Source organism: Pezoporus flaviventris, unplaced genomic scaffold, assembly GCF_033815535.1.
Source record: "Pezoporus flaviventris isolate CSIRO_AGI_PZ_B2104156 unplaced genomic scaffold, CSIRO_AGI_Pfla_v1 ptg000045l, whole genome shotgun sequence".
NCBI classification, from domain to species: domain Eukaryota; kingdom Metazoa; phylum Chordata; class Aves; order Psittaciformes; family Psittacidae; genus Pezoporus; species Pezoporus flaviventris.
Genome location: NW_026892593.1, coordinates 9,586,776 through 9,612,996, shown reverse-complemented (window position 1 = coordinate 9,612,996; position 26,221 = coordinate 9,586,776). Strand labels below are relative to the sequence as shown.

The following is a 26,221-nucleotide window of genomic DNA, read 5'->3' as shown; positions in this document are numbered from 1 at the left end:
CTGGGGGAGGACAGTAATCCCAACAACAGCAGCCGTTCCCACAGGTGAGCTGGAGAAAAGCACTATCACGCTTTATTTTAGTATGCTACAAAATTCATTGTTGAACTTTATTAGGTACTTTAATACCAAGCATACTTTAAAGTAACAAAAATTATTGTTATTACTTTTTACAGAAAATTAGGTATTTCAACAGTTTTCTTTACAGTTTGTTGACTTAAAAAAAAATACAATTGACAAGTTACAATGGATTGGGATGTGAAAGGGGGAACATTTAAAACCATAAAACATACTATTCATACTGAGTCAACAATTAGTGATGGACATCCTGGTATGTCTCTTCTGACTGTGTACAGATGGTACATATTCTCCACTCTGCCCTGGCAGGGTTGCGAGTTCTTGTGATGACACCTTTTTTGCAATATTTGTGTATATTTAGAAAGGGATTTTACATTAAACAGTCACCATGATGCAAAACTTGGTAAAACTTAGTAGTCCATAGCAAATTAACATAATACAGAGAAACCCTGTTTCAGTGATTCTGTCACAGCAAAAGTGCCATGACTGCAATAACGTGGGATAGAGGTAAGTCTAAGGAGCAAATGAAGACAGTAGCACACTAGCAAATCCAAATAGTAAACCCTTCGGAATTTGGCTTTGGACGTGAGAGTGCGGCTATGAGCCAACAAGAGCAGTTGAATGAGGATGGGCTTTACTGAGATGCCATTGAACAGGGACTCCTGGATGCACCCGCCCTTAAGGATGTGTGTTTTCCAGCTGGCATTGGTTGGTCTAATCACAGATTTAAAAACTTGTCAGAAGTGGGACCTTAATGAGTTTATACAGCCTGAGGTGTAAACTACTCCATTTTAATCTACATCCCCTTCAGGTCAGCAGCAGGTACTGGGAATATGTTTATGGTGGTTGATTGATTTGATGGGGTTTTTGACTAGCTCTAATGCTGGTCCTGCAGGAGTCAGGAGAAGAGTCTCCTACGCGCTGTTACAAGAGCAGATTTGGATTAAAACAACTTAAAAACCCCAATAATGCTGCCAGATTCAAACATAAATTTACTTGGCAGACATCCACATCAGTGTTCAGTCTCCAAGACAAGGAGCGCCATACTGGTACCTTGGTAGTCAGATGGAAGAGTTCTCTAATCCCCTGTGTTTATTGACTTAAGTTCACTTAAAGGTAATTTCTCATTCAAAAATAATATAATTTTTCTGAGATTCATACACTAAATCCTGCAATAATCTCTACTGTGCAGCCAGTAGTTAAAACCCAGTTTTTTTTACTCATGCCCTCAGTGTATTGTGTTATTTGGGATCAACATTAGCAATGAATTATTATTTTAGCCATTTCCCCCAAAAGGGAAAGAATGAAGGAACAGGCTTAAGCAATCTAAAGATTTTTTAGCAATGGAGTGTTCATTTTGGGCTGTATTCAGCTTTGATATACAGAAGAAGAGGGGAAAAATGCAGGGAGCAGCATATTCCTACCTGGTCCTGCACCAGGAGGAGGCATGCCATGCTGAGACCTTTCAGAGAAGAGCAGAGGAAAGGGTGCTCCTGTTGCCCTCCACTGCTCTGTGCCTGACACTTGTCATCCAGTCCTTTCCCTGGGGTCTTTCTTGATACCCTGTGCCTCCCTTGTTTAACTGCTCAGTGGCTTCTGGCAATGACGGTGCCCTTTGTGGAGTGACCCACAGAGCCCCATGTGCCAGTCTTTTAATTCATGTATTGAGATTAAGGCCAAAAGGGACCATTGGATCACTTCATCTGATTGGCATTAGCATGGGCCAGAGAATGTCACTCAGTGGTTACATGGCAGGACAAGGAAAAGAATAGAAATGCCGTTGCAGTGAGCAGCTGCATGTTACATTTAAGGGGTAAATTACTTTCTCCTGTTAGAAAAAGAAATCAGTGCTTTTATTTTGTCACTTCAAATACAAACAATTCTATGTGTTTTGGGAAATTATAGTATCATGATATTCAGACATACCTTATAGTATATATGCTTCACAGAACTAGAATATAGGTCAGAAATTATTTTTCAGTCTCAAGTTTGTTACAGACATAGATTAATTGGAACACATATGCAGCAAAAATTGAGAAGCTTTACAGTTTTAGTCAACTTATTATACAGTGAAGTAGATGAAGTGCAGCAATGCAGCAGTAAAAGTTATGATTTTCACTCTATGTGATGGAAACATTCAGAAAGTTTATTTATAAATGCTAATTTAAGAGAGATGTCCTATCTGCTTCTTGGCTACTGGGATAGGAATAGTCTGGAGTTAACTGCCTCTCTACTGTGAAAGGTTTTAAAGCTTTTTGCTTTCCATCTGAATAAAAAAATGACATTTACAAACCTCTTCAATGCATATATATTACATATGTTTATCTAGCAACAACTACACCCCTTTTAATTTATTCCCCAAATGTGACTTTTCATGCATGTCTTCTGGATGCTGTATTCAGCAACAGTTTCTAATGAGCTGGTGTGTAATCCATGATTGCATTTCTCTTCTGAAAATCACTTCCACGTCTGGCTGATCTATATTTAGAAGGTGGCGCTCACCCATCAGGCATTTTTGCACTCATCAGCGTTCTTCTCTGTCGGAGGCCCTTTCCCAAGCTTCTTCCCATTTTAATGTTGATGTACAAAAGCTGTTATTCATTTTGTTTTGTGCTCATTCTAGTGAGGATTGGCTTAGTAGGACTGTGCAAAACAGAGAGAAGAGAGAAGCTGGTTTATTGCCAGCAAACATAAAGATGTTCACGCTGTGCTTGGCTCAGGGCAAGCCTCTGATAAATATTTTAATAGACTTAATTATTTGCATTTCCATTTATCATGAAACGTGGCAAGTTTAATCTTCAGATATGACAAGGGTTTGTAAACTGGAATTCTTAAAAACCTGTTTTTTATCAGCTTATCGACGGGGAGTCAAAATAATGAGATTATTTAATCCAAAGTTTGAACAATATGAAAATAAATATGCAATGCGTATAGGGGAAGAATGACATTTGCTAGATGAGTATCATGAATTGAGTTAAAATCCTGCCATTCCTGTTCTGTATCAGTAACTTCCTTCACTCCCCTGAGCACATGATCTCCATTCATAAACAAGGCAAAATAATTCCTTGTGTTTAATTCTGAAGGAGCAGACCACAGTGGGGACAGACGTATTTTCAACCCAAACTCTCCCTTAAAAACTAATTCCCATCCAGTTTCCTTATACTGTAAATAGATCTGTATATGCAGGAGAGTGGAAAGGGGCTGCAGTGGCCCTGCAAACAGGGCGATGAAGGCTCCTCCCTCCTCACTGGAGGTTACTGCCCATATGTTGGCACTGGAGGCAGCTCTTCAGACCAGGATCTTAATGAGAAAGTCTATTTGCAAGTACCCATGTACATGCAAATATAAAATCCAATGCCAGCATTTGGTATTGAACAGAAGGTTCTTCTTGCACCAACAGAGCTCTGCAAGTTCATCATTAGCTAAACTCTCCTGCATCACTCAGACTAAACCATGAAGTTATCTGGCAGGCAGCCTCCTCATTGCCTCCTGTGAAAGGGTCACTGGCCACAGGTCCTACAAGCCTGGGGGAGAGGAAAGCCACCTTCATCACAACCCCACTCCCATCATCATAACACAGTGGCCTCTGCAGGATACAGCTGAAACGCAAAACTTGGAGGAAACCACAACTTTTGTGAAAACAAAAGAAAAAGAATTAATTTCATTGTGAAATGACAGTGAACTAAGAGTTTCAGAACCAGAAACTCTTAAAAATGTTACTATAAGAAGACTGAAAGCAATATATCTGTCCTTCATTACATCATTATATGGAGCAGACAATTTTTTCCCATTCCCACCAATCCCTCACACACCTTGACTCTCCTGGTCAGCTTGCCCTGCTGCCAATTCACCCACAGGCACCAGTGTGTATGACACTCCAGGGCAGGATACCCAACTGTCCTGGGTTCAGCAGTAGCAGTCATTTTTCTCCTTCTTGGTAGCTGGTGCAGTGCAGTGTTTTGACTTTCAGCTCGGGAACAGAGCTGATAACAATGATGTTTTGGTTTGGCCAAGGACTTTGTGAGCCTCATGCTCTGCCAGGGAGGAGGGGAAGCCAGGAGGAAGCAGAGACAGGACACCTGACCCAAACTGACCAAAGAGGTATTCCATACCACAGCACGTCATGCCCAGGATGTAACTGGGAATGAGCTGGAAGGGCTGGGAGACTGCAGGGTTGGAGGAGGTATCGGTCGGAGCTTGGTCAGGCTTGGGGGGCGAGTTATCGGTCAGCTGGTGGTGAGGTGTTGTATTCTCTTCCCTTGTTATTTCCTTTATCATTATTATCATTGGTGGTAGCAGTAGTGATCTGTGTTATACCTTAGTTACTAAACTGTTCTTATCTCAACCTGTGGGAGTTGCATTCTTTTCGATTCTCCTCTCCATCCCTCCGGGAGTAGGGGGAGGGAAAGAAGGGGGGGGAGTGAGTGAACGAGTTACCTGACTGGGTTTAAACCACGACACCAACCTGAGAGCTCGGGTTGTGGTACCATGAACTAGTGAGACAGTCAGTGGCTAACCCTTCAGCTGCAGACCCTGATGCCTGCTTCCCCATCATCTTCCAGCAAATCGACTTTTATTTCAAGAAAAGTTTGTTTTGGAGGAAAATTATAGCCCAAACTACCCAATATATATGTGTAGTCCAGATGATACATTTTACAAAGAAACTTTTAATTGATGCTGCTGGGACTACAAAGTAACAAATAAGCTTTGCAAAAAGCATAATTTAAGCTAAGAAGGGCCCTGCAGAAGACAAATGGATCCGTTTTGCTTTTGTCAGAAAATGAATATGAAATATAGTGCTCACTGTAGCGAAAACATTCTTATGACGCAACTATGTAATGGGGATGGTAGTTTCCAATTGTAAAAGAAAACTTCCTATTGAAAGCGCCATGAGCTTTCTTTCTCCCTTTACAACATGTAGCAAAAATCAAGGATGAACAATGGATGAGAAATGCACACATTTGTGATAAATAAAATCTATTAAAAATGGTCTGTTTCAGGAATTTTGGTGTATTTTACTAATATGGTTACTAATATAATTCGTATGGTAATTATTAATATAGGTAAATAGCACTACTAGATAAAAGAAAAGAAAGAAAAGGTGCTTTAGGGTCCAATCTGTTTATTTGCTAAGCGAGATATGGGGTTTTGCGAGCCTCTTAAACCAATCCAGAGCTGGTAAAACTGAAATTCAGGGAAAGCCGAAGTTGCATGATGAGGAGCATATGCCCTGATACTCCTAGGAACAATCTAAATTTAATAGAACTGAATAAATCATTTCTTTCAATTATTTTTAATCACAGTTTCATGTACCTGTGTTATTCAAATCCTTAACAGCGCTTATTGGATTTCCAGCAGTGCTCAGTGTCTCAGTTGTAACATACTGAAACCTTTATTAGTTCTCTTGACAAATTTTGTGCACAAGTGTTATACACAGGGAAAGGAAATTTAATAAATGCCAAAGGTGCCTAGTTGATAAGGCAGAAATAAGTAATTCACATCCAACACCCCTCAGTCTGCTTCGTATCACATCATAGGCTTTTGACTCCTTGAAGTTTCCTTTCTTAGAGCTACTTACAACCCTTTTCTACTGCTGTTGCCTAGAAATCAGCTAATGAAAGCAGTCTTCATGAAAGCCATATTACCCAAACTACCCAGGTGCTCTGCTGTTAAATTCTCTATTTAAAGTCCTGACAGGCTGCCTGTTAGTCTCAAATCCTGACAACACTGTTATTATTCATATTTGACCCGTTCAACTCAAGCAGTCGCTTCTGCAGAGCTAGGGAGGAGTCAGCCTGGAGCAGTTTGCACATTTTAGCGACTATGTACAGTTTCAGAGAGATGCCAATTATATTTCTTTGTTTTGAAGATGAATCACGGGAAATGTCCAGGTTGCTCCCTGCCAAGGTATAAAGCACGTACTGAATTTGAGATAGTCCCTTACATGCTGTTACTATAAAGGCAGTCAGGTAGATAGTAATCATACAGAAAAAGGCAGACCTTCTAAGTCTGAATATATATTTTCTCCAACATTCTTAACACCTTACACCACTAATTGTCACCAGCCATATTTATGTACTTTGCCATTTATTTGAGTGGCATTTGGAAAATAGCACCTTTCCAAGAGTTAATCTTTTATTTCTGTCTCCAAACACACACAATGACTGAGCTAAAGAGCAACTGGCATTCATGGTCACACCAACATTGGTGCTATTCCAAAACCACATCAGCTGGCAGAGGCCCATGGGCTAATGACCAGAGATTTCTTCCCAGCACCTCCACAGTATTCCTCTAGCCTAGAGTGCAACATTATCTCTCTTGAGTGCTGTCACTGTGTTTGGTGTACAGGAGGAGATGAAGGAGAGAAACGTTACTGTGAAAGCTCTGCAATTGAAAGCAGACATGCTGAGGCACCTTGGATAATGCTGCTGCCCAGGCAGTAGGCCAAAAAAATTTGGACATGTTCAGTTTTAATGAGGTACTTGGAGTTCTTGCCTTTCTGCCTATGATCTGGCTCAGCTCCTTGTAACCACAGGTAGGTGGTTTTGTTGTTTACGTCAGGGTTGGTGCAATGCTAAGTGTGTTAAAACTCCACTTGTAGTTACTGCACACCAAAATTCAAATAGCAACATGCATTCAGGGCCTGGGCGATATCCTGATGTGTGTAATAAAAGACACGAAAAGCAGACAAATGCCTAGCTGCATGGGGCAGCCAGTGTTGGATAGTCACATCTCTTTGAAGGTATGCTATTTATAACACATAACAAAACCTATCTGAGTGGCCCAAGAGAATGATTTTGTTTTCCACGTGATGAGAGAGGAATAATGTGTATTCCCGTTTGTCTTTAAGTTTTTGCCTACCTGCTCTGGGTGCCTCTTCACTCCTGATGCACTGAGCATCCTTTGCCCTGGCCTGACTGGGGGGCTGCTTATGCATTTCTCAGAGAGACACTCAGAGCAAAGACTGTGCTATCAGTAAGCAGCCAGGCACCAACCTGGGTCCTCTCCAAACTCGTAAGAGTTCTGGTGATCCAAGCTGAAACTCTAGCAAATGTTTTGGGGATGCTGTCCACAGATTGTCCTGGAAATAGCTGTGTATCCAGGAGGTGAAGTTGTTACGCTCTCTGGTGCCTGCCCCCGACCTGCAGTTTAGACCCAGTGAGGGAGGAACAAGTCTGCCCTATGGAGATGGAAGGAAGAACGGGCAGAAATTCCCCAACTGTTTTGCTAGCAGCCCTATTTCAGTGTTTCACTGCTCAGCATCTTCTCAACCAAACGGTATAAATGACCTGTCCACACCACAGCAGCTGCAGTGCATTTCCCCCTCCTTCTGGCAATCCAGCAGGCAGGATCTGGCATTACAGCTACTGAAGACCACCTGAGAGGGCAGGGGTTAAAGACAGTACACAGCAAACCTTGAGGACTTACTACAACTTTGACAAAACTTTGGTATTGAAACTGTGTGATGGTTTTGTCCGCATGGCACTAGGGAAGAAGCTCATCTCAGCAGAAGTGTGTGAGCTGGCTCTTCTGCTGCAGCGCTTCCTTGCAATAAAATAGACCTGAATCACATAAAAGTTGATGAGGTTTTTAAGCCCTGTGAAGCAGATCTGAGTGGAAAGGTGGGGCTCCCTCCATCTACTGGGTGGTATTCTGTGCACCCTGTCAGTGGCAGCAGCTGAACTCCTGGGCATGGGCTGTAGGAAGTGTTCCCAGGGCTGTAGGAAAGGGTTGCAAGAGCATCCAAGAATTTTCTCAATGTCTGTCAGAAGGTGACCCGGGTTGTTTTGCAGGCACCAGGCTCACATCATGGCAGCAAAAAGGCATTTCTAGCATCTGAGGGGACGCTTGCAGGGTCATGAGGGCAATGAGAGTCAGAATTAACTAACTGAACAGACAGCATGATGTTTTGTTAGACATGCTTTTCCAAGAAGAAACAGAAAAACACTGAAGGATCCAGCCAGATCGGTCCAGATTTCTGGTATCCGTTTATGACATACAGCTGAAAAGACCTTTGCCATCAGCAACTCATACACTATCATTCACAAGAATGCATGCTCAATGCTGCCAGTGACCACGCTGCTGGCCAGGTCCTGCCCTTCCCTGCCAGGCTCTGGCCAATCCTTGTAGTTTTAAATTGTAATTTATTTTTACGTTTCTTTTTTCCCCTTTTGCTGTTGCTGTATGTGGAGACTGACACATGACAGGAGGAAATGGCTGTTGGTTCAGAGGCTGTTTGGCTGTAGGCAGTGTGCTATGAGAGAGTAGTGACACATCAGGGAATCATTATGTTCTGGGCTTTTGTCTCTTACTTCTCCAGATAGAATGGTTTTTGAAGCTGTTACCACAGTAAGTAAAAGACTTCAGAGAAAATTGTGGTTGTCAAGACAAAGTGATTAAAGAAAAAGAAAGGATTGAGCAATTAAGTCTGACCAGCCTGTGCTGAGTTATCAACAGAGAGATGTATCTGGAAATGAAGTGTGGAGCCCAGGGTGTGTCAGGACAGTCTTTCAGTCTGAAATACCCATTTGTGGTCTTGACGTCTTCAAGTGCCTGTTCTCTTCCAGATGGAAGTATTGAGAAAGGTGAGGAGAGTTCTTGGGAGGAGAGAGAAGAAATTGGGTTTAGAATTGTATCTATCTCACATAATGTCAGCTCTCTGAGAGTCAGGCATCAGTTGTACAGCTCTGGGTAGTCCTTGAAGAGGTACAAAGCCCTCATGGGGTGACTCATTTAATCTCAGGGCAGTTCCCAGGGTGAGTGAGGGCCATTGGCTCCTGTGGGACCATAAACCCCGGTGAGACTGGAGGCCAAAATCTGAGATGGACCAAGTGAGGTGTGGGAATCCTGGAGTTATAATTATCCTGAACACAGTGATTAACAGCATGCATGGAGACATGAAGAGAGAAACTACTTCCCACGCATAGGAGATAATCTTCAGCCTGAAATATCAAATTATTAGGCAGTTTCGGATTAGTTGTTTGTAACAGGCTGTCAAAGATTTCATCTGAGCACAGCTTGAGGATGGGTATTTTTAGTGCTGTTGGGGTGTGCAGTTGACTGCCTTCATGGGGGAGGAAATAGCTTTGTAGAAGGTGGGTCTAAGCTTTCAACCCCAGCCCTGGAGGGCTTAGTAAAACAAGCTAGACAGCTTAAGGGCTGACTGGCCTGATGCAGGAATGCGAGGAGCAGGGCAGCCTGGTGGAAAGGGGTGAGCCAAACTATTTATGACAATCAGCTTAGCTTCTCTGGTCAGTGAGACCATGTCTGGGGGAGCAGGTGAATTTTGACTGCCGATCCTGAGAATGAGGGTTAGAGCAAATTAAAGAAAGCAGTTTTCTCATTTGCCAATGATCCTCCTTCAACTACAGCTAAATATAACGAGGTGGCAGTGACAGGCTCCAAAATCCTGAATAGGGGCAGGCTTCAAACTTCCCTGCCACCCTTCCTAATCCCTGGCTCAGGTGGCTTTCCTCTGGTTGGAATGCAGCTCCAAGAATACCACATATGTGTCAGTGAGAAAAACAGGAGGAGAGCAACAGGCAGAGGGAAGAGAGACCTATCCAAGGATGGAGCAAGTCATAGCTGTCATCCCTATCATCTGCTGGCACCAGTTTGAGCTGATGGAAATAGGGCTCCCTTGGATGATAGCTGTGCTACCCATGCCTCGCTACCAACAGCTTTTGGGTCCCTCAGCTGGACAGCTTGGCGCTACAGTGCTGTGCTTCCTGAGCAGGCACCACCTCCCCTCTGCCACCATCACACACAGCCGAACAGGGGAGGAGGCTGTGTGTCCGCTCAAGGTGGGCACCAAAACACTGAGATGCAGTGATCAGATCCTGCTGAACACTGGGCAGTGTTTTCCTCCATCTCAATATTTGCTCTGTGCCTGCCAAGGAAAGGAAGATTTTTATAATAATGAACAAACACAGCAAAAAGCCTCCTATTTTTAATCCTAAAGAGTTTTCTTTTACTGTGGAGCACCACAGAGATGCTCCTTCCTCTGGTGGTCCCTTTCCAGAAGGCTCATCAATTTGTCTTTTGTACTTGGTGATGTTTCTGGCAAGTTTGGGATGGGAGTCACGTCTCCAGACAGGTTTGCTGGCATGGGAGATCTAGTATGTTCTTGGAAGGACTGGAGAGAGGCTGAAATGCCTTCATCAATAATGTCTTTCACATGAAAGAGCTTCCTGCTCTGCAGAGTTGTAGGCTCGAGTCAAGCAAAATCAGTTACTTGTTGTTCATCTATTTTTATTTCCTCCGTGTGGTTTGCTGCAGTCTTTCTTTGCCCAGATGGCCGAATAAATTGCTGTCACTAAACAGGAGTCCCTGAACAGTGGTGCCCAAACTCTTCCTGTTCTTTAACTGTTTAATGAGAAAATATTTTACTTTATTTATGTTCTGCACATTTGCTGGAGTTGTTTTTCAGTTTTTCTCCTGGAGCTCAGGGATTCAGAGGTATATTTCTTTGTTTCGTCATCCTTCAAGCCACGTGATCAGATGCAGCTGCAGAAAGCTCTGCGTTGTCTTTATTTAATAGTGTGATGAACTTTGATCTGTACTTGTTTACTGAGAGCCCCTCTGAGGATCCAGCCATGGCACTGGAGGTACCTCAATAAGGTCCTGAGCAGCTTGGCCAAAAAATGTTTGGATTGTTGTTGTGTACTCTTAAGGGGTTTTTAATCTTGTTACTATCAGTTTATATCTAGCCCCATTCGCTTTCCATCTTCCAGGAGTTCTCTTGTGCTGGGCAATGTCAGAAGTTGATGCTGGCACACATTTGGTCTGGGAAAACAAACCTTGTTGACATTAGTACAAAGCTGTACTTGTCCTGTCTCGGCCATCAGGGAGGGCAGAGGGCAGTGCCAGGGCCAGCATCACCTGCGGGGAGCTGTGAGCAAGCCTGAGCTTGGGAAGAGCCAGTCACCCATTTGAGTGTAGTGCTCAGGCTTCATGTTGGTTTGAGCCTGCATGTCTGTGCAGCAGAGACAGAGTAGGAGTTCAGCCCTGGGAGAAAGCCAAGATATTAAAGCAGACTCTTGAAGGCGCCAGCCAGAATCTCTGCATAAGGAAGCTGCTACGATGGGGCTTATTTTAGTGGTGTGACACAAATGGAGTTCTGCTCTTTTTTTTCTTTTTTCAACAGACTGGATTTCTCAGAATGATTTCCCAATTCATATAATGAGGTTTTTTCCTCCTGGCAGAAAGGAGGAGGGCTGTGACAGTTGTCTGGCCATTCTGGCATGTTATAATGACATTTCTGTGAATGGCATTTCCTGAAATAATTTGCTGATTTTAAATTATAACATAATAATTAGGACATACAGAAGAAGTTCAGTTTAAACACCTCAGAAAACACAGTGAAAACCATCAGTGCTAGTGGACCTTACATGCTGCAAAATAATACAAACTTCTAAAATTTCTTTTCATTGTGTAAAATTAATTCCTCTGTTTTTTGGCCAGTGCCAAAGCTGTGTGAACTGGGAGCACAGCACAAATCCCACCTGCTTCCCTGCTGTGCAAAGGCACATCCAGGGGTTTCCAAAAGTTTTCCAAACTTTCTCTTTGTAGGGATTTGTGCTGGTTGAAAAAGAGAATGTGATGAGTGGGTAGGGTTGGGCTGGGAGAGAGGCTCTGCTGGGGCTCACTGTGGAGGGGAAGGGTCCTGTGGCTGGAGGGCTTTGTCCAGAGCATGTCTGGAGCAGGGGCTCGCCAAGGCCTGTGGGTCCTTCACCTGGAGCACACACTCCTCCTGGAGTGGTTGGCTGCTGTAATGCTGGGTTTCAGTCAAAGCCTGCTGTGAACATTGATCCTACTTGTGCCTCTGAAAAAGATCCAGAGTTACTTGTTTATTGGAACTAGAAAGATAATGATCTCAAGAAGCTTTAGTCTGAGGTTTCAAAACTGTGGTTTAATGATCAGCTTACCTGAGCACAGGAATACTGATTAACTGGCTATATACTCTCTAGGCAAACAGGAAATATCTGCAGCTGTGCCTAAGGCCCACAATAATTTCCAAGGCTATGAGATAACGTGTCAAACTACTGAAAAGATCTCTATGGCGTTAGGTGATATCCAGCTTAAGCAAAGGCTGGATTTGAGAGATGGAAAAGCCAGGGTCTAAGGAGAGGGCAAGGTTTTTGGTGACCACCATCCATCATGGAAACCTGTTTGATGGGCAGCAAGGAGCATGAAGGCTCATGAAGGCATTGTTTCAGTCATCTTCCCTTTCCAGTTGTCCTGTAGGATTGCTGCAAAACCAATTCTTCAGGCTTTGGACAATATATAAAGTTTTATTATTGCTATTAATTTATATTATTCCCTTAAACATTTTTCTGAGTTGCTGCAGGAGTGCTAAATGCACTCTTGCAAAAGAAAAAGAGGAGATTCCTTCCCTGAAGAGCTTTCAGTACAGAAGGCAGACTGTGATTAACAGTGCAGAGAAAAAAAATCCCTCCACAGAGAAGGGAGGGCTGTGTTAGGGAATTGCTAGCTGAAAAGCATGCAGGAACGCAGGCTGGTTTGCAGTAGCCCTGAATGACAGGACTGATACAGTGTCCTGGTTGTGTTCCTTCTCCTCTGCATCAGAATAGGGAGGTGACAACCTGGTGTGTCCAGCAAGCCCTGCAGTTTAGGGCATGAGCCTTAGCAACTGCTGTGCATATGAAATGGTGATGGCAACGAACAGAGCATCACTCCCAGCATTGCCTTCCTCCCATCTGTGGGAGCTGATCATTGGAAGGAATCTCTTGGCTCTCACCTCTTCCCACTTTCTGAAGGGGCCTGGCAGACAGAGGTGCTCCTCTTATGCCACCCTCTGCACCCAGCATCACTTCATCTCCCTAGTGCCACCTCAAAGCTGTTTCCTACTCCCCCCACTGTCCCATTTTTGCATGCTGCTGTGGTTCCCACACACTGTCCCTCCTGGTGATGGCTCTGGTATGGGATGTCCTCACAACACACACTAAACAAATAACTCTTCAGGTAATAAGTCTGTAAGCATCTCACTACATCTCACTACATAGTGTTCTCTGGTCCTATCCTTGAGGCCTGTCTATGTGAAGGTGTGAATACAGAAGCCTTAACCATATGAACCTCACCTGTAACCTGTGGTGTCTCTTGCCCATCAGTGGTCTGAAGGGCAGCTCTTTCTACAAGGTCTCACTCTCCAGCAGAACCTTCTGACACTTGGATGTGGCATCCATGTGGTGCTGCATTCCCTTATTCTGTGCTCCAGAAGGATCAAACCTCATACAGCCTAAGATCTGCTCCAGTGCTTAGGAGCCTTGGTGGCTTCTTTCCCCCTTCTTCCCTACACCTGATTCACACACACACAGGGACAATTTCCATCAGTTAATGCCACCTATTCAGGTAAGGATGCCATTGTAACAGCAAGAGACAGCTGGGTGGTCTCAAAAAGCAACCGACCTGCTGGAAAACACTAACAGGGAGGGGGAAAAACCCCACCCTACCATCTCAAACCAAACACCCATTTCACCAGGATTCCTCAAAGCTCAGTCACTACTTCCTCAGGAACAGCAGTAGTTCAGTGCAACCCATTAGATAAAGAAGATGCTGATATAGATTTGCTCAGAAATGAAGCCCATCTGTTAAAAAGGGGAAGCTTAGACAAAAGGATAACTAGTCTGCTCTGCACAGTCAACATCCACAGCAGCACTCCCTGAGGAGCTGTGCAATAACCCTTTCACTTTACCTGCAGACTTGAGTACAGGGTGTAATGTGCTATCCTGCTGGGTAGCTCTAGCAAAGCTCTAAGAAAGGCTTCTACCCTTCCACCCCCTAAACAAGTTATTTTTGTCCATCCTTCCCTCTTATTTTCCTCCATCAAGGTATGGCTAGGTCAGCAGTGGGAGCACAGGGGACCTTGCGTGTACCCTCAGCACTGTGCTGCCCTGGGACTGGTGCTGCTGGTGTCCGTGCTGGGGCTACCAGGGCTCAGATGAGAGCCCCTCACCTCTGACAGACCCCAGCAATGTCGACTTTTCAGTGCGGGGATCGCCTGCCTATGGTGTCAGGCACCAACTGAAACACTTTGGTGCTTAAATAATAATGATGGATTTCTGCTCTGGAGTGATAGCTTGTGTTGTGCGGCTGAGTTAATGTATGTCAGTTGTCATCATCCTTGTCAGCTGCTGCTGTCAGTGAGCAGCTGATAAGTAAATCTGTGATGATGCATATCCAAGAGAGAGCAGGGATTAAATATTTCATTGCTTCAGACACTGAAACATCTCCTAATTTGGAGCCCTTTTCTAGCAGTCACATCCTCCCAGATCGCCCCAGCCCCAGGGAAGAGCAAAGGCTGCGTGGTTTTCTGAGATCGCAGGCAGGGGATCACTGCTGCAAGTCCCTGCAGCTGGGGTGAGCCAAGCAAATGTAAACATGAGCAGAAACTCAAGGAAAGAGAAAAACCTGCTTTCTTTAGTCCTGGTGTGCCTGACAAGGACATTGAGCAGCTGTTGTGCAGACCAGGGAGAGGTGGCCTAGCACCCAACTTGGGCTGCCTCTGAGCGATGCTGAGAGGCCAGTGACATGCACGGAGCATCTGTGGTGGTGCAGTGGCTTGCTCCATATGGGTAACACCATGGAAAGCACCAGCTGTGGTTGTGGTGAGGTAAATGTGGTTGTTTCATGGTGTTCCTTAAGGGATGAGTCATTGAATCCTGGAGATGAGCTTTCTGATCATTCCTACAGCCCCTGCAGTACTATGTGTCCACCCTCTTTCTTCACCAAGGTGTTTCTGAAACCCCATTGCTAGCAAAATCTCAGATTATCAATTGCTTGAAGTCAGGAAAAAATGCCATTATTCACATTTCTTGACTTTCCCAGGCATTCCTGGTATTGCCCACAGGAACTTTATATTGAAGGGATTTTCAGTGCAAAATATCAATTTGTTGAGATTGAAGTTTTCTTGGATGCTTCTTGTTTCTATCGCATCAAAGGAGTTATTCTAGGGGGATGTGGAAAATGAAAGAAAATGTTCTGATAAAAAATGCCTTGGCTACTTTGAAAACTGGCAATTTTAGACCTATGAAAACATCTGCTTTTTTATTGCACACCAGAAGAGGGAGAAGACACATCCTGTCAACACTGCTTGTGAAATGAAGTCCTTGTTTTCCAGAGAACCTTAATGAGCCACAAACCACTGCAAACCAGAGAGATGAACAAACATGAGCTTCTGAAAAGTCTGATTTCTGCCTTATTTACCTCACATTTCCTGAGCTAGGGGTTTTCTTTGCAATTATGAGGAACAAATGCGTTTGTTTTTTTTTTGAAAGCTGAGATTCAAGTACAATGGCTGATTCAGAGCTGGAACTTGCCATAAAACCAGCATGAGCAGTCATGACATTTCTAAAACTGCAGGTAACTGCACAGGCATTTCAGCTTTTCCTCCTTTTTGTATAATCTGATCTCCTTTCTTTGCTGTGCTTTTTATCTGGACAACAGACATGCAGTATCTTCCACATGGATAGGTTCCTATATAGGTCTGTGGTTCCCCCAGCTGTGGTAGCTGAGGACTCAGTAGCTGGACCCCAGCAGAAGACACGTATTGAAGCTTTGCAGGTGGGTCTTTCTGCTTCCCTATTATGCAAGGTGCCAAAATCAGTATTCATCTGCACATTGCTAAGAGGCAGCATTTCTGCCTTTTTTCATGCAGGGAAAGGATAGTTTGTGCTGTCTTATATAAAAATAGCAAATTTTATGAGATGCATTTCCCTCAGGCCCCACAGAATGGAATTTGTTCTGTAATAAGAGACCAATGTGTTTTAATTGCTTGTTGTAGACTATTGCCTGTTAAATTTATCTGAAAGTGACACCAGCAAAAACCTTCTTTTCTGTTTTGCTCCCTTCTGCTTTAGAGCTGTCAAATAACTTCAACATCTAAGGATAACACATGACAGATGACTCAAATATGTGGCAGGTCATAAAATATTGACTCTTCATGTCACCTGCTAATGAAACACATGCCACTGTGGGTAAATCTTCTTTAATTGGGATTTCTGACTTCTGATTATTATAACCCCAGTTTAGGTTGCAGTTAAGAATTATGAAGCAATGGGTTTGGTCCCAGGCAATTATAAAGCCAGTAAATAAGGAATCAGTTTTACTTTTCTTAAACTAGTACTTTTTACCTAGATTCCCAGTCATGTTTTCTGTTACAACCTACATCTCTTGGAAACCCTTTTGGACCTTTCTGGTTTTTTTTTTTATTCTAGAACCAACTCAACTCCAAAGATGATGAGATGGGTCTATCAAGGACTTCCCATGGGGATTTTTTTGTTTTTTTCGCCAAGATTAGAACATTCTCTTGATAAATAAATCATATTTAGTAGGTTATTTTTCAGGATTTGGGGATTTCCCTTGTTAAGCTTATAATTTGCAGCATTTTCAGGTAATTTTCAAACAGCAACAGCTCAAACCAGGCTTTCTTGTCTCGTCCTCCATGACAACTGGGTCCTTTTTGCCAAATGAAGGCAGCATTTTTTGGCTAGAGCTCAGTGTGTTAGATCTCTTGGCAACAAGGAGATGCTGCCCTTCTTGAACCCACCTTACAAGCAAAATGCTGGAAAATAATGTTCAAAATTAGATTTGTAATCTCTGTTTAGCAGGGCTTGTGTCTTGTACAAATTTAGGGGACATAAAACCCCACAGTGAAATGGTGGCAGCTGCCAGTCCTGACTTGAGACTGTACAAGCAGGCTTGTGTCACATCTTCACTTCTAAAACACTTCTGTGTCTGTGACTGAAAACTTCCCACAGGAAGGTTAACATCATCTCTCCTCAAAGGAACCATTTCTAGTGTAGTGATGTAGTGATGATCCAGTAGCAATGTGTGCATGGGAAGAAGGAGCTGTACAAAATATGTTAGAGATCAACTGACCACATGAGTTCATGGGGCCAAAGACAAGCGCCTGACAAGGATGTGCAAGCAGGAAAATTTATCTACCAGGCTACTCTTGCAAGGCCTCAGATGCATGGTTGTTTTTTTGGCACTACACTGTAAGACACAACTGGACCTACTGGGTAAAGACAAAAGCATAGCAACAAGAAAGATGAGAAGCCTTAGAAATCTTAATGTAAGAGAAAACATAGGCAATTGAGCTGTTTAGTCTAGAGGAAAGGAGACTTACTGGACATAACACTCTTAACTATGAAAAAAGCTGCTGCAAAAAGGAAGGGGATAAATCATTCTCTCTGGGGATGTGACAAGTAATGGGCTTATAGTGCAGCCAGGGAAATTTCACTTAGGCATTAGGAAAAGCCTGTCTAGCATAAAGCCTGCTGGCTAGCACAGCAGCTGCTGAGAGGAGGAATGGGAGCCAGCAACACCGGGGACCCCAACACACTCCCCCTGCCAAAATGCTCCTGCTCCTGCAGCCAGGCAGGCTTGAGGCACATAAAAACCCCATATTGCACCTACTGATGTCCAGAAGAGAGAGAGGAAAGGAAGAAGGTGCTGTCTCCGTCCTACACCCTTGCCCTGCAAGAGGTACGACAGCCCCCTGGGGACACTGGACCGCAGAGGCTATTTGTAAGCCAGGTCTCAGGTGACAAGTGGTGCTTTGCTGTTCACAATTTCCCCAGCTGGAGGGACTAAATTCCACAGGGACTTCACGCTTTCTCCCCAGATGACTTACGCAAAGGGCATTTCAACTGCTCAGGGGAAGAAAGATTCCCCAGCCCTTATTTCTGTGCCAAGTATGCTGTCTATTTTTACCAGCAAGCTGCCATTAGCATTTATTTGCTAAAAATAAACATATTTCAAATGCAATTCATTACCTAGTGCATTAGGGTAAAGGCAATTTATGCTTCAGTCAAGAAGAAATATTTTTAAGAGATAAATTGGTTCATGCAAATAACTGCCGCTCGCACCCAGTGCATGCGGTACCAGCGGAGACAGTGTTCTGATCTCAGTCGGTTGATGGGATAGATCACAAAATTCAGAAAGCTGTTGAGGAGCTTGGTGCAACATCCTCTTATAACTTAATTAAAAACATTACCACAGTTATGAAAGAGAAAAGTGAGAAAGAGATGGGAGGTCTTAGAAACAGTTCTCCCTTATATCTGCCTCGTAACAGAATTGTAACAAATGGGCAGCCATGGTTTTTGGGGACAGGGTATTCTTTATTCTATTGACCATAATGACTTCCTAAAACCTAAACATCACTGCTTCTTGCTCACAGAAGAGTGGAATACTACAAAAAGGCATAATTCTCAATCAGAAAATGCCAGTGTATAAAGGTTTTGAAGTGGGTTTAGGTGAGCTGCTGAGCCAGGAGCTGGGCAGTGATCTCAGGTCAACCTGTCCTTTAGGAATCACCTAGTCAACTTTTGATTAAAACCAACAATTTTAGCTTCCAGAATGTTTTGTGGAAATAAAGCATTTCAATCAGAAATTGCTAGTTTTGATGGCACTTGTAGCAGGAGGATTTCTAGGGTGTGGAGGGAATACCTGCTCTGAGGGAAGGTTCACACGTAGGAACTGAACCTGAGCCTCGTGCCCCTCTCTCCTTCCTGTGATAATTCAGAACAAAAATAACGCATGGTAAATACATAGTATTAATAAAAAAAAAGATAAAATCGACTCAGAATCTTCAAGGTATCCGGGAGAAAAGCAAAGCTTTTATTTCCAGCCAGTGCTAACGGGCAGGATGCAGGAGGTCCTGCAAAATTGGGCCGGTCTGATTTTACCCACTAGAGGGGACTGCTGTACCTAGAGTCACCGGCTCGCTCACAGCCATACTGGCAACGGCAAAAGAAGTGGCATTACTAAGAAAATTAATGAACATTACTTCTAATGCAATTCGAAACAATGTAAAATTTGAATGTGCCAGAGACCGTTATTAAATGTTCAAAATGAAAAAAATAATAACTTTAGGATCCCTCATTAAACTATTTCTAAGCTACCAGACTTTATTAAAAAAAAAGATTAAAATCTACTAGATTATCTGAAAAATTTGGGGTGTTTTTCTCTATTGTTTTGCAATGCACAGATGAAAGGCATTAAATTAAAACGCGGTCTGTTTAACTTCAGAAACTTTACCGATAAAACATTCCTGATGATTCACAGCAATTCGTGTAAAATTTGCAAAAGCCAACACCTTGCTGTCTCAAAATAGTTTGGTGTCAGGATCCTTAGCTAATAGCCAACATCTCATACAAAACCTAGAGAGGGAGGTAAGAGCTCAGGTGTGATTCCCACCTAGGATGTGCTGCTGGTGGGAAAAAGAAGGCTCTGAACATGGGAGGAAAGAAATCTGATTTCTTCTCATGTCCTCTTATCTATACAGTTTTGGCACTTCAGCAGTTCCTAGGTGGCTGTTTCACCAGAAGCATCTGCTAAAGCAACACAAGTTAAAGCACATTTGCAATTATTGAGGTTTTAAATTCCAGAGATGAGGAGTGTGGTAACATTGGTGCCCACCAGCAAGGGAACTGGTTTTGGGATGGGTGGTCCCAAGGGTTGGGTGTGAAGCTGTCTGCTCCTGCCACTAGGTTTATTTTACAGAGTGTTACTTGCATCAGCTCTTACTGACCAACTGAGACAGCATTAGTGGGAGTGCCTCCCCTCCTGCTGTGCTGTGGCTGTATATGGGGTGGGCTGCAACACTTCTGCAGCTGCAGTGGTGATCATGGGGGCACCTGTTTGCACCATTGTGTCTTACTAACCTTTTACCACAGATCCCTAAACCAGCATGCGTATTTTCTACCTGCCAGTCCTCTGCTGTTTTCATGTCTCAGTGTCATAGACTCAGGAAACTGCAGAAGTGGGCAGGGACCTCTGGGGTTCCTAGTCCTACCTCACTGCTCAGAGGAGGATCAGCTAAGCAGGCTGCTCAGGGCTGCATTCTGTTAGGTTTTCATTATCTCCAAGGATGGAGCCTTCACCACCTCTCTGGGCAGCCTGCTCCAGTGCTTGACCCTGCGCACCATAAAAAAGTGGTTTTTTTCCTGATGTCTCAATGGAATTTCCTGCACATCAGTTTGTGCCTGGTCTGACAGCAAAAATTGTGTCTCTCGCTGTCCTTGGGCATCACCAAGAAGAGCCTGGCCTGTCTTCTTTACTGCCTCCCATCAGATACTTAATACATACTGATAAGGTTCCCCTTGAGCCTTCTCTATTCCAGGTTGAGCAATCCCAGATCTCTCAGCCTTTCTTCATAGGAGAGATGCTGCAGTCCCTTCATCATCTCAGTGGCCTTTCATTAGACTTTCTCCAGTATGGCTACATCTCTTGGACTGAGGAGCTCAACACAGGACACAGCACTCCACGTGTGGCCTCACCAGTGCTGAGCGGAGGATCCTGTGGAACTGCTCTACCCTAAAGGACATTGCTGGTTCATGGTCAGCTTGGTGTCCACTAGGACCCAAGGTGCTTTCCTACCAAGCTGCTTTCCATCTGGTGGCCCCTAGCATATACTGGTGTATGGGGTTCCTCCCCAGGTGCATAGCTTGGCGTTTCCCTGTACTGAACTTCGCAAGGTTCCTGTCTGCCCATTTCTCTAGCCTGCAGATGCACCTCTGGATATCAGCACAAACCTCTGGTGCATCAACCACTTCCTCCAGTTGTTTACCTGCCCTATGACCCCTCTGGAGTTCACGACACTGATCACAGACCTCTAAGCCTGGCATCTCATGCACCTTCTAATACACATCACTGTTTACTTAGCTAGCTCACACTTCAGCAGCTTGTCTGTGAAGTTGTTATGGCAAGCACAGTCAAAAGCTCTGCTAAAGTCAAGATAAACAATGTCTACTGCTTTCCCCTTGGCCACTGAGGCAGTCATGTCACCATACAAGGTTTTCAGGTTTGTCATGATTTGTAAATCCATGCTGACTGCTTCCAGTCACCTTCATATCCTTTATGTTTGGAAATGGTTTCCAAGATTATTTGCTCCATCTATTCCCCAGGGACTGAGGTCACACTGCCATGTCTATTGCTCCCCATACCCTCCCTCTTGAAGATAGGAATGACACTGAATGCCTTGTCTATGTTGTGCCCAAATGGATTGAAAATTTTTAGCAAATAGTTTGTTTCAGTCACTGAATAGGAAAATAATTTCCATGGTCACCATATTATTATGGGAATGTCAATATTTGCAAGTGCCCTCCCAAGCAAGGGTTTTCCTTGAGTGTTCCCCCCATTCCCAGCTTTTCTTTTCCTGCTGCCCTCTTTTCAGAGGGTGCGACCAGGACACCAGCCACAGGCAGGTGAATCACTGGGGTGTTTCCTCTCACACTGGGCTGACTCCAGAGGACTGAACCTCCGGTGTAAGTTGTTCAGCTGTTATGAGGAGGGAATGCAGTGGGAGCCGTATGGCTCAGAGGATGCAGTGGGAAATATGAAGATCTTTTAAAGCTGCCTTTTCTTCTCTCCCCTCTCTCTTAATTGATTCTCAGTCCTGAAGAAGCTCCTGTGGACCCAACCAAATGTCAGGGTGCTGCTGTCAGAAACCTCTCCCTCCTCCTCTTCCCCCCTTGTTTTCTTTGCTCACTCTGCAGCTGACAGGCACTTTTCTCCCACTATTAAGGTTTTCTCTTTCTATAACCATCACAAGTTTCAATCTCCTCTGTCCTCTTCTGCTTTCTATTCTGTTCTTTTTCATTCTGAGGAAGGGAGGGAGCACTGGCATCCCAATTATTTATATGTAAATATTTTCTGTGCTTTTGTCCTGATTTAGCAAAATTTGGAGTCCTGCAGGAGCAGGAAACAGAGCCCTTTCTATTCCCATCAGGCATCCTCGCAGCTTCATTCTTGGCTAGCAAAGCAGTTTATAAGACTGATGGAAAACTGGCATTCCTTTATCCCTGCTCTAAAACTTGTTTCATAATTGTGTGCCTTATTCTAAAAGGTATATGCTGCCTTAATCCTCCTAATATGTAATGTTTAATATGTATAAAAAGCCTGCTATGTACATCATCTCAGCAGAGAATTTCAATCGCTAGAAAGGCTGAGACTGAATTAAAAAGGAAGCACTGTGCATGGCAATGAGCTCATTTTGACAGGCTGAATTAATTTTAAATAATAAGGAAGTAATTTCCATCTCACTAAATGCCTGCATTTTTCTGCAAAAGTAAAACACTATAGTCAGAAAGATACTCTTGAGAAATGTCTCTCATAGAGCTAAGTAAACCAGATAGATAGCAATTTAAAAAGTAAATAAGTCATAATTACAATAGTAAAAGGTAGTATTAAGTATTAATGCACTTCAATCCAAGCTGCTTTGATTGAGTTCTGCTTTATCTCATTAGCTTTATAATGAGAAAAATATCATCAGCTAAAGATACATAGATTTAAGCATAGACAAATACCTCCAGCAGTTAGGTATGGCTGTTGTAAGGATGCAGTCACAACTGCCTGATGCAAAAGAAAAGACCATGGAAATAAAGGGTGTAGGAAGATGCAGAGAAAGAGATCCCTGCACCACCACCGCCACTGTCACCCACTGTGTTCTGTGGAGGATCATGTGGGGGATATGGCTTTCTTTGGTGCATGACCAGAAGGAGCAATGGTGCTTCCTTGTGAGAGTCCATACGTTATAATACTCATTAGGACCTGAAAGGGTGATGTTCAGCTCTCTCCTCTGGAAAGGAGGAATCACTTTTGTACCCCAGACCAGCCAGGAGAGTTTTCCCACCACCAGGCCAGGAACGCAGCAGGACACATGGCATTGCAGTAATGAAGGTTTGCATCAGAGCCTCTGGCTCTGCACTAGACTGTGGGGTATGTAATGAACTTTGCACAAGTAGACCCTGGTAGACCCATGACCAGCATCGCCATGCTGTGGGGAGGGCTGTGGCCACCAGACACCCTCCACATCCCTCATTGAATAGTGAATTATTTTCTGCACAACATTGGGGTGAGGGGGTGTTTAGGAGTGTCTGTGTTTGTGTGCATCCCCCTCTTCTCTACAGTAGCCTTTGGTCTGGGTTGTAGGGCACTCTCCCAGGATCTGGACAGAAAATAAACCCCTTTTATCCAACACCATGGTGTTTTGAACATCTGCCCAGGAGATGGGAGATCCTGGCTCAGCTGTAATCCTTGAAGTAGCTGCTTGACTGCAAAGTCTTCTCTAAAATGCAGCTTTCTTTGTCCTGTTAGCGAGACTGGGAGAAAGGGAATAAAAAAGCAAGATCAAGGATGACATTGTAGCCTGGTGACAGGGGCACTAAGCTGTTGAAAAGGTGATCTGACTTCCACTCTCTGCTCCCATTAATATTTAATAGTCATTAAATTAAAAGTCAGGGATATGTAGGATTAACTACAGGTCAGCATCCTTGTACTTATATCTGAATGAATGAGATAGTGTTAATATGGATGGAAATAAGCTATTAGCAATGAGCTCAACCAGTATGTCAGACATGAATTTAAATGATTTAAACACTGTCCCTGACAAACCAAAACAATGAAATGGCCACTCCAGTACAGAGACATGCACAAACACTGCACCAGCGCTGAAACCTCCTCCAGCACAGATGTTCATCGAGACCTGAAACTGTTTGACAAAAATCAGCCCTTTCTCTCTGTGGATTTGCTCAAGGGACTTGAGAGACACTGCTGATCACTCAGAAAACAGCCATACACAGCTTTTCATGTGCTCAAAAGCAGCGATCACAGAGTAGCAACCTTTGAAAGATGCTATAACTGAGTCACCTGCATTGCCAAGAGAGGAGGTGAGTGCCTGGCATGGAAGAATGCAGGGCTCTGGCTGCACCAAGCCATTAGTGTGCAGAGTTTGAGTGGCTGATGGCCAGCACTGCAGGAGTGTCCTGCTCCTCTCCAGCCCGGACCTGCCACCGAGGCTCAGAAAAGCCACAGCCCACCTTCTCCTCTGCTGCAGTTCCTGATTTGGGTTCAACTTGGGAACATCACAGATTGCAGCTCTTAGTGCAAGATTTCCTCCTCTTTTCCATGCTCATGAAAATGAAAAGCAATCTAATCCTAAGCAAGCTTTCCATATCTGGAGGAACCACATGTGAAGACTCTGATGGGCAGCTCATCCTCTCATCCCTCAGTGGAGTGGGCTTGTTTACCATTCTGCCTTGTACAGGGAGGGCTTCCCACCAGCTGCATGGTTTTCCTGTGCTGATGAGCAGAGAGGAGGGTGGAGGGATGCCTGCTGGATTTGACCAGACAGCTCAGATCTCAAGCAGCTTCTTTCCCCACAGTTGCTAAGAAACCAAAACAGTCATCTCAGCTGGTGAAACAACTGTTTAGTATATTTTCCCTCCATTTGCCTCATTCTGGGTAACAACAGCTTTAAGCCTCTTAGGGCTTTCCCTGGGCTCCTCATGGTAAAGAGCTGGACAAGCATAGAATCAGAGAATCATAGAATAGTTAGGGTTGGAAAGGACCTTAAGATCATCAAGTTCCAATCCCCCTGCCATGGGCAGGGACACCTCACACCAAACCATGTCACCCAAGGCTCTGGCCAGCCTGGCCTTGAACACTGCCAGGGATGGAGCATTCACAACTTCCCTGGGCAACCCATTCCAGTGCCTCACCACCCCCACAGTGAAGAACTTCTTCTTTATATCCAATCTAAACTTCCCTTGTTTAAGTTTTAACCCGTTACCCCTTGTCCTGTCACTACAGTCCCTAATGAAGAGTCCATCCCCAGCATCCCTATAGGCCCCCTTCAGATACTGGAAGGCTGCTATGAGGTCTCCACGCAGCCTTCTCTTCTCCAGGCTGAACAGCCCCAACTTCCTCAGCCTGTCTTCATACGGGAGGTGCTCCAGTCCCCTGATCATCCTCATGGCCCTTCTCTGGACTTGTTCCAGCAGTTCCATGTCCTTTTTATGCTGAGGACACCAGAACTGCACACAATACTCCAGGTGAGGTCTCACAAGAGCAGAGTAGAGGGGCAGGATCACTTCCTTTGACATGATGCTGGAGAGTAGAGTTTGCTCTTGGTAGCTTTTGCAGGAGAGCTCCAATTGCCCAGGTTGTTTCCATATGTGGCCATCAGGAAGTTCCCTACTGTAAACTGTCTTCAGGAGTCTCAGACACTTATTCACAGATGTTATTCAAGACCGCTGTTGGCCTTACAGCTGCTTGAGTTGCCAGTAGTTCCAGATGTGACTTGGATGAAACCTGTTGTCCAACTCCCACATCACATCAATGTTTGAATTTATCCCTCTGCAGGCCTAACTCTCTCTAGAGTCTCACTCACAGCCGTCTGCAGGGTGCCTGGGAGCAGGGACAGTGCCTATTGCCTGGCAGGATTTTAGCTTTCTGTGCCGGAGCGCTGCCAGAGAAGACACCATATGGGCATCCCTATGGCTGAGCGCCAGACAGCCAGATAGCCACTGAAGAACAAATCCCCACACCAGATTGTACCTGCTGGAAACATCACCCAGGAGAAAACTCCCACCCACATTAGAAGCAAATGGGAAAATAGACTTGGGCAAAGGGCACAGAACTCATCCCTGGCCAAGGTAGAGGATGGTTTCCAGATCACTTTTAGTAATAGCACAAAGCATTTGCCTCTAGCTGAATGGAACTGGAAGGCTGATAAAAAACCTCATGGAATAACCTTCCCTGCGTAAATGACTCTGGGAACTTTGCTTCTTTATTTCTCTGTCATGTAAGGATTTTTCAAAGTTCAGCTGTGTTTTCACAATCAATAAAAGTCCAACTGAGCAGAGGCTTGTACTGTCTTGGAAATGCCACCTATCAAGATACACAAATAAAGCTAAAACAACCTCCAAATATTAACTACTCTGTGTGTTTGCTAACGGTGCTGTGCTGACCGCAGGAGCTGGATTGCCATTCCCAGCACAGCACCTGTAAATTTTGCTGGTTCCCTGGTGGGCTGGGGTTGTTTTTATTAAGTGGTTACGTGTTTTGCTTCCCTCATGTGAAACCTCCTGTTTTCCGATGGAGCTGTGGTACAACTCTTTTTTTAGCCTTGGTAGAAACTGGTTGTTTTATCAGCTTATGTATTTTGTAACTTTGGCAAGGAAATGTGTGTTGTGCATGTTAGTAAAACAGAGATCTCTATTGCATGAGAAAGAACTGACACAGTGCATTGACCAAACTCCTCAGCAGACAACATTCACCCAGTTAGTCATTAATTTTTCAAGCTGTGTGTCTGGCTTCCGATTTAAAAGGAGAAAAAGGC

At 44.1% G+C, this 26,221-nt stretch overlaps 1 protein-coding gene and 1 long non-coding RNA gene across 4 annotated transcripts in view; one reads left to right on the top strand and one right to left on the bottom strand.

Moving 5' to 3' along the window:
• Positions 1-1,723: 1,723 nt before the first annotated feature.
• Positions 1,724-26,221, bottom strand: part of LHFPL3 (LHFPL tetraspan subfamily member 3) — a 248,625-nt gene continuing 224,127 nt past the window's right edge. For all 3 annotated transcript variants that reach the window (XM_061467401.1, XM_061467399.1, XM_061467400.1), the window contains one exon: positions 1,724-2,718. Coding sequence is in view for 1 of the 3 variants with exons in the window: in XM_061467399.1 (XP_061323383.1) it covers positions 2,690-2,718 (29 nt within the window). In the remaining 2 variants the exon portion in view is untranslated. The remainder of the gene's footprint in view (positions 2,719-26,221) is intronic.
• On the top strand, positions 3,856-5,175 carry LOC133276516 (uncharacterized). Its single transcript, XR_009745899.1, has 2 exons — positions 3,856-3,979; positions 4,548-5,175. It is a non-coding gene; the product is annotated as an uncharacterized LOC133276516 (long non-coding RNA).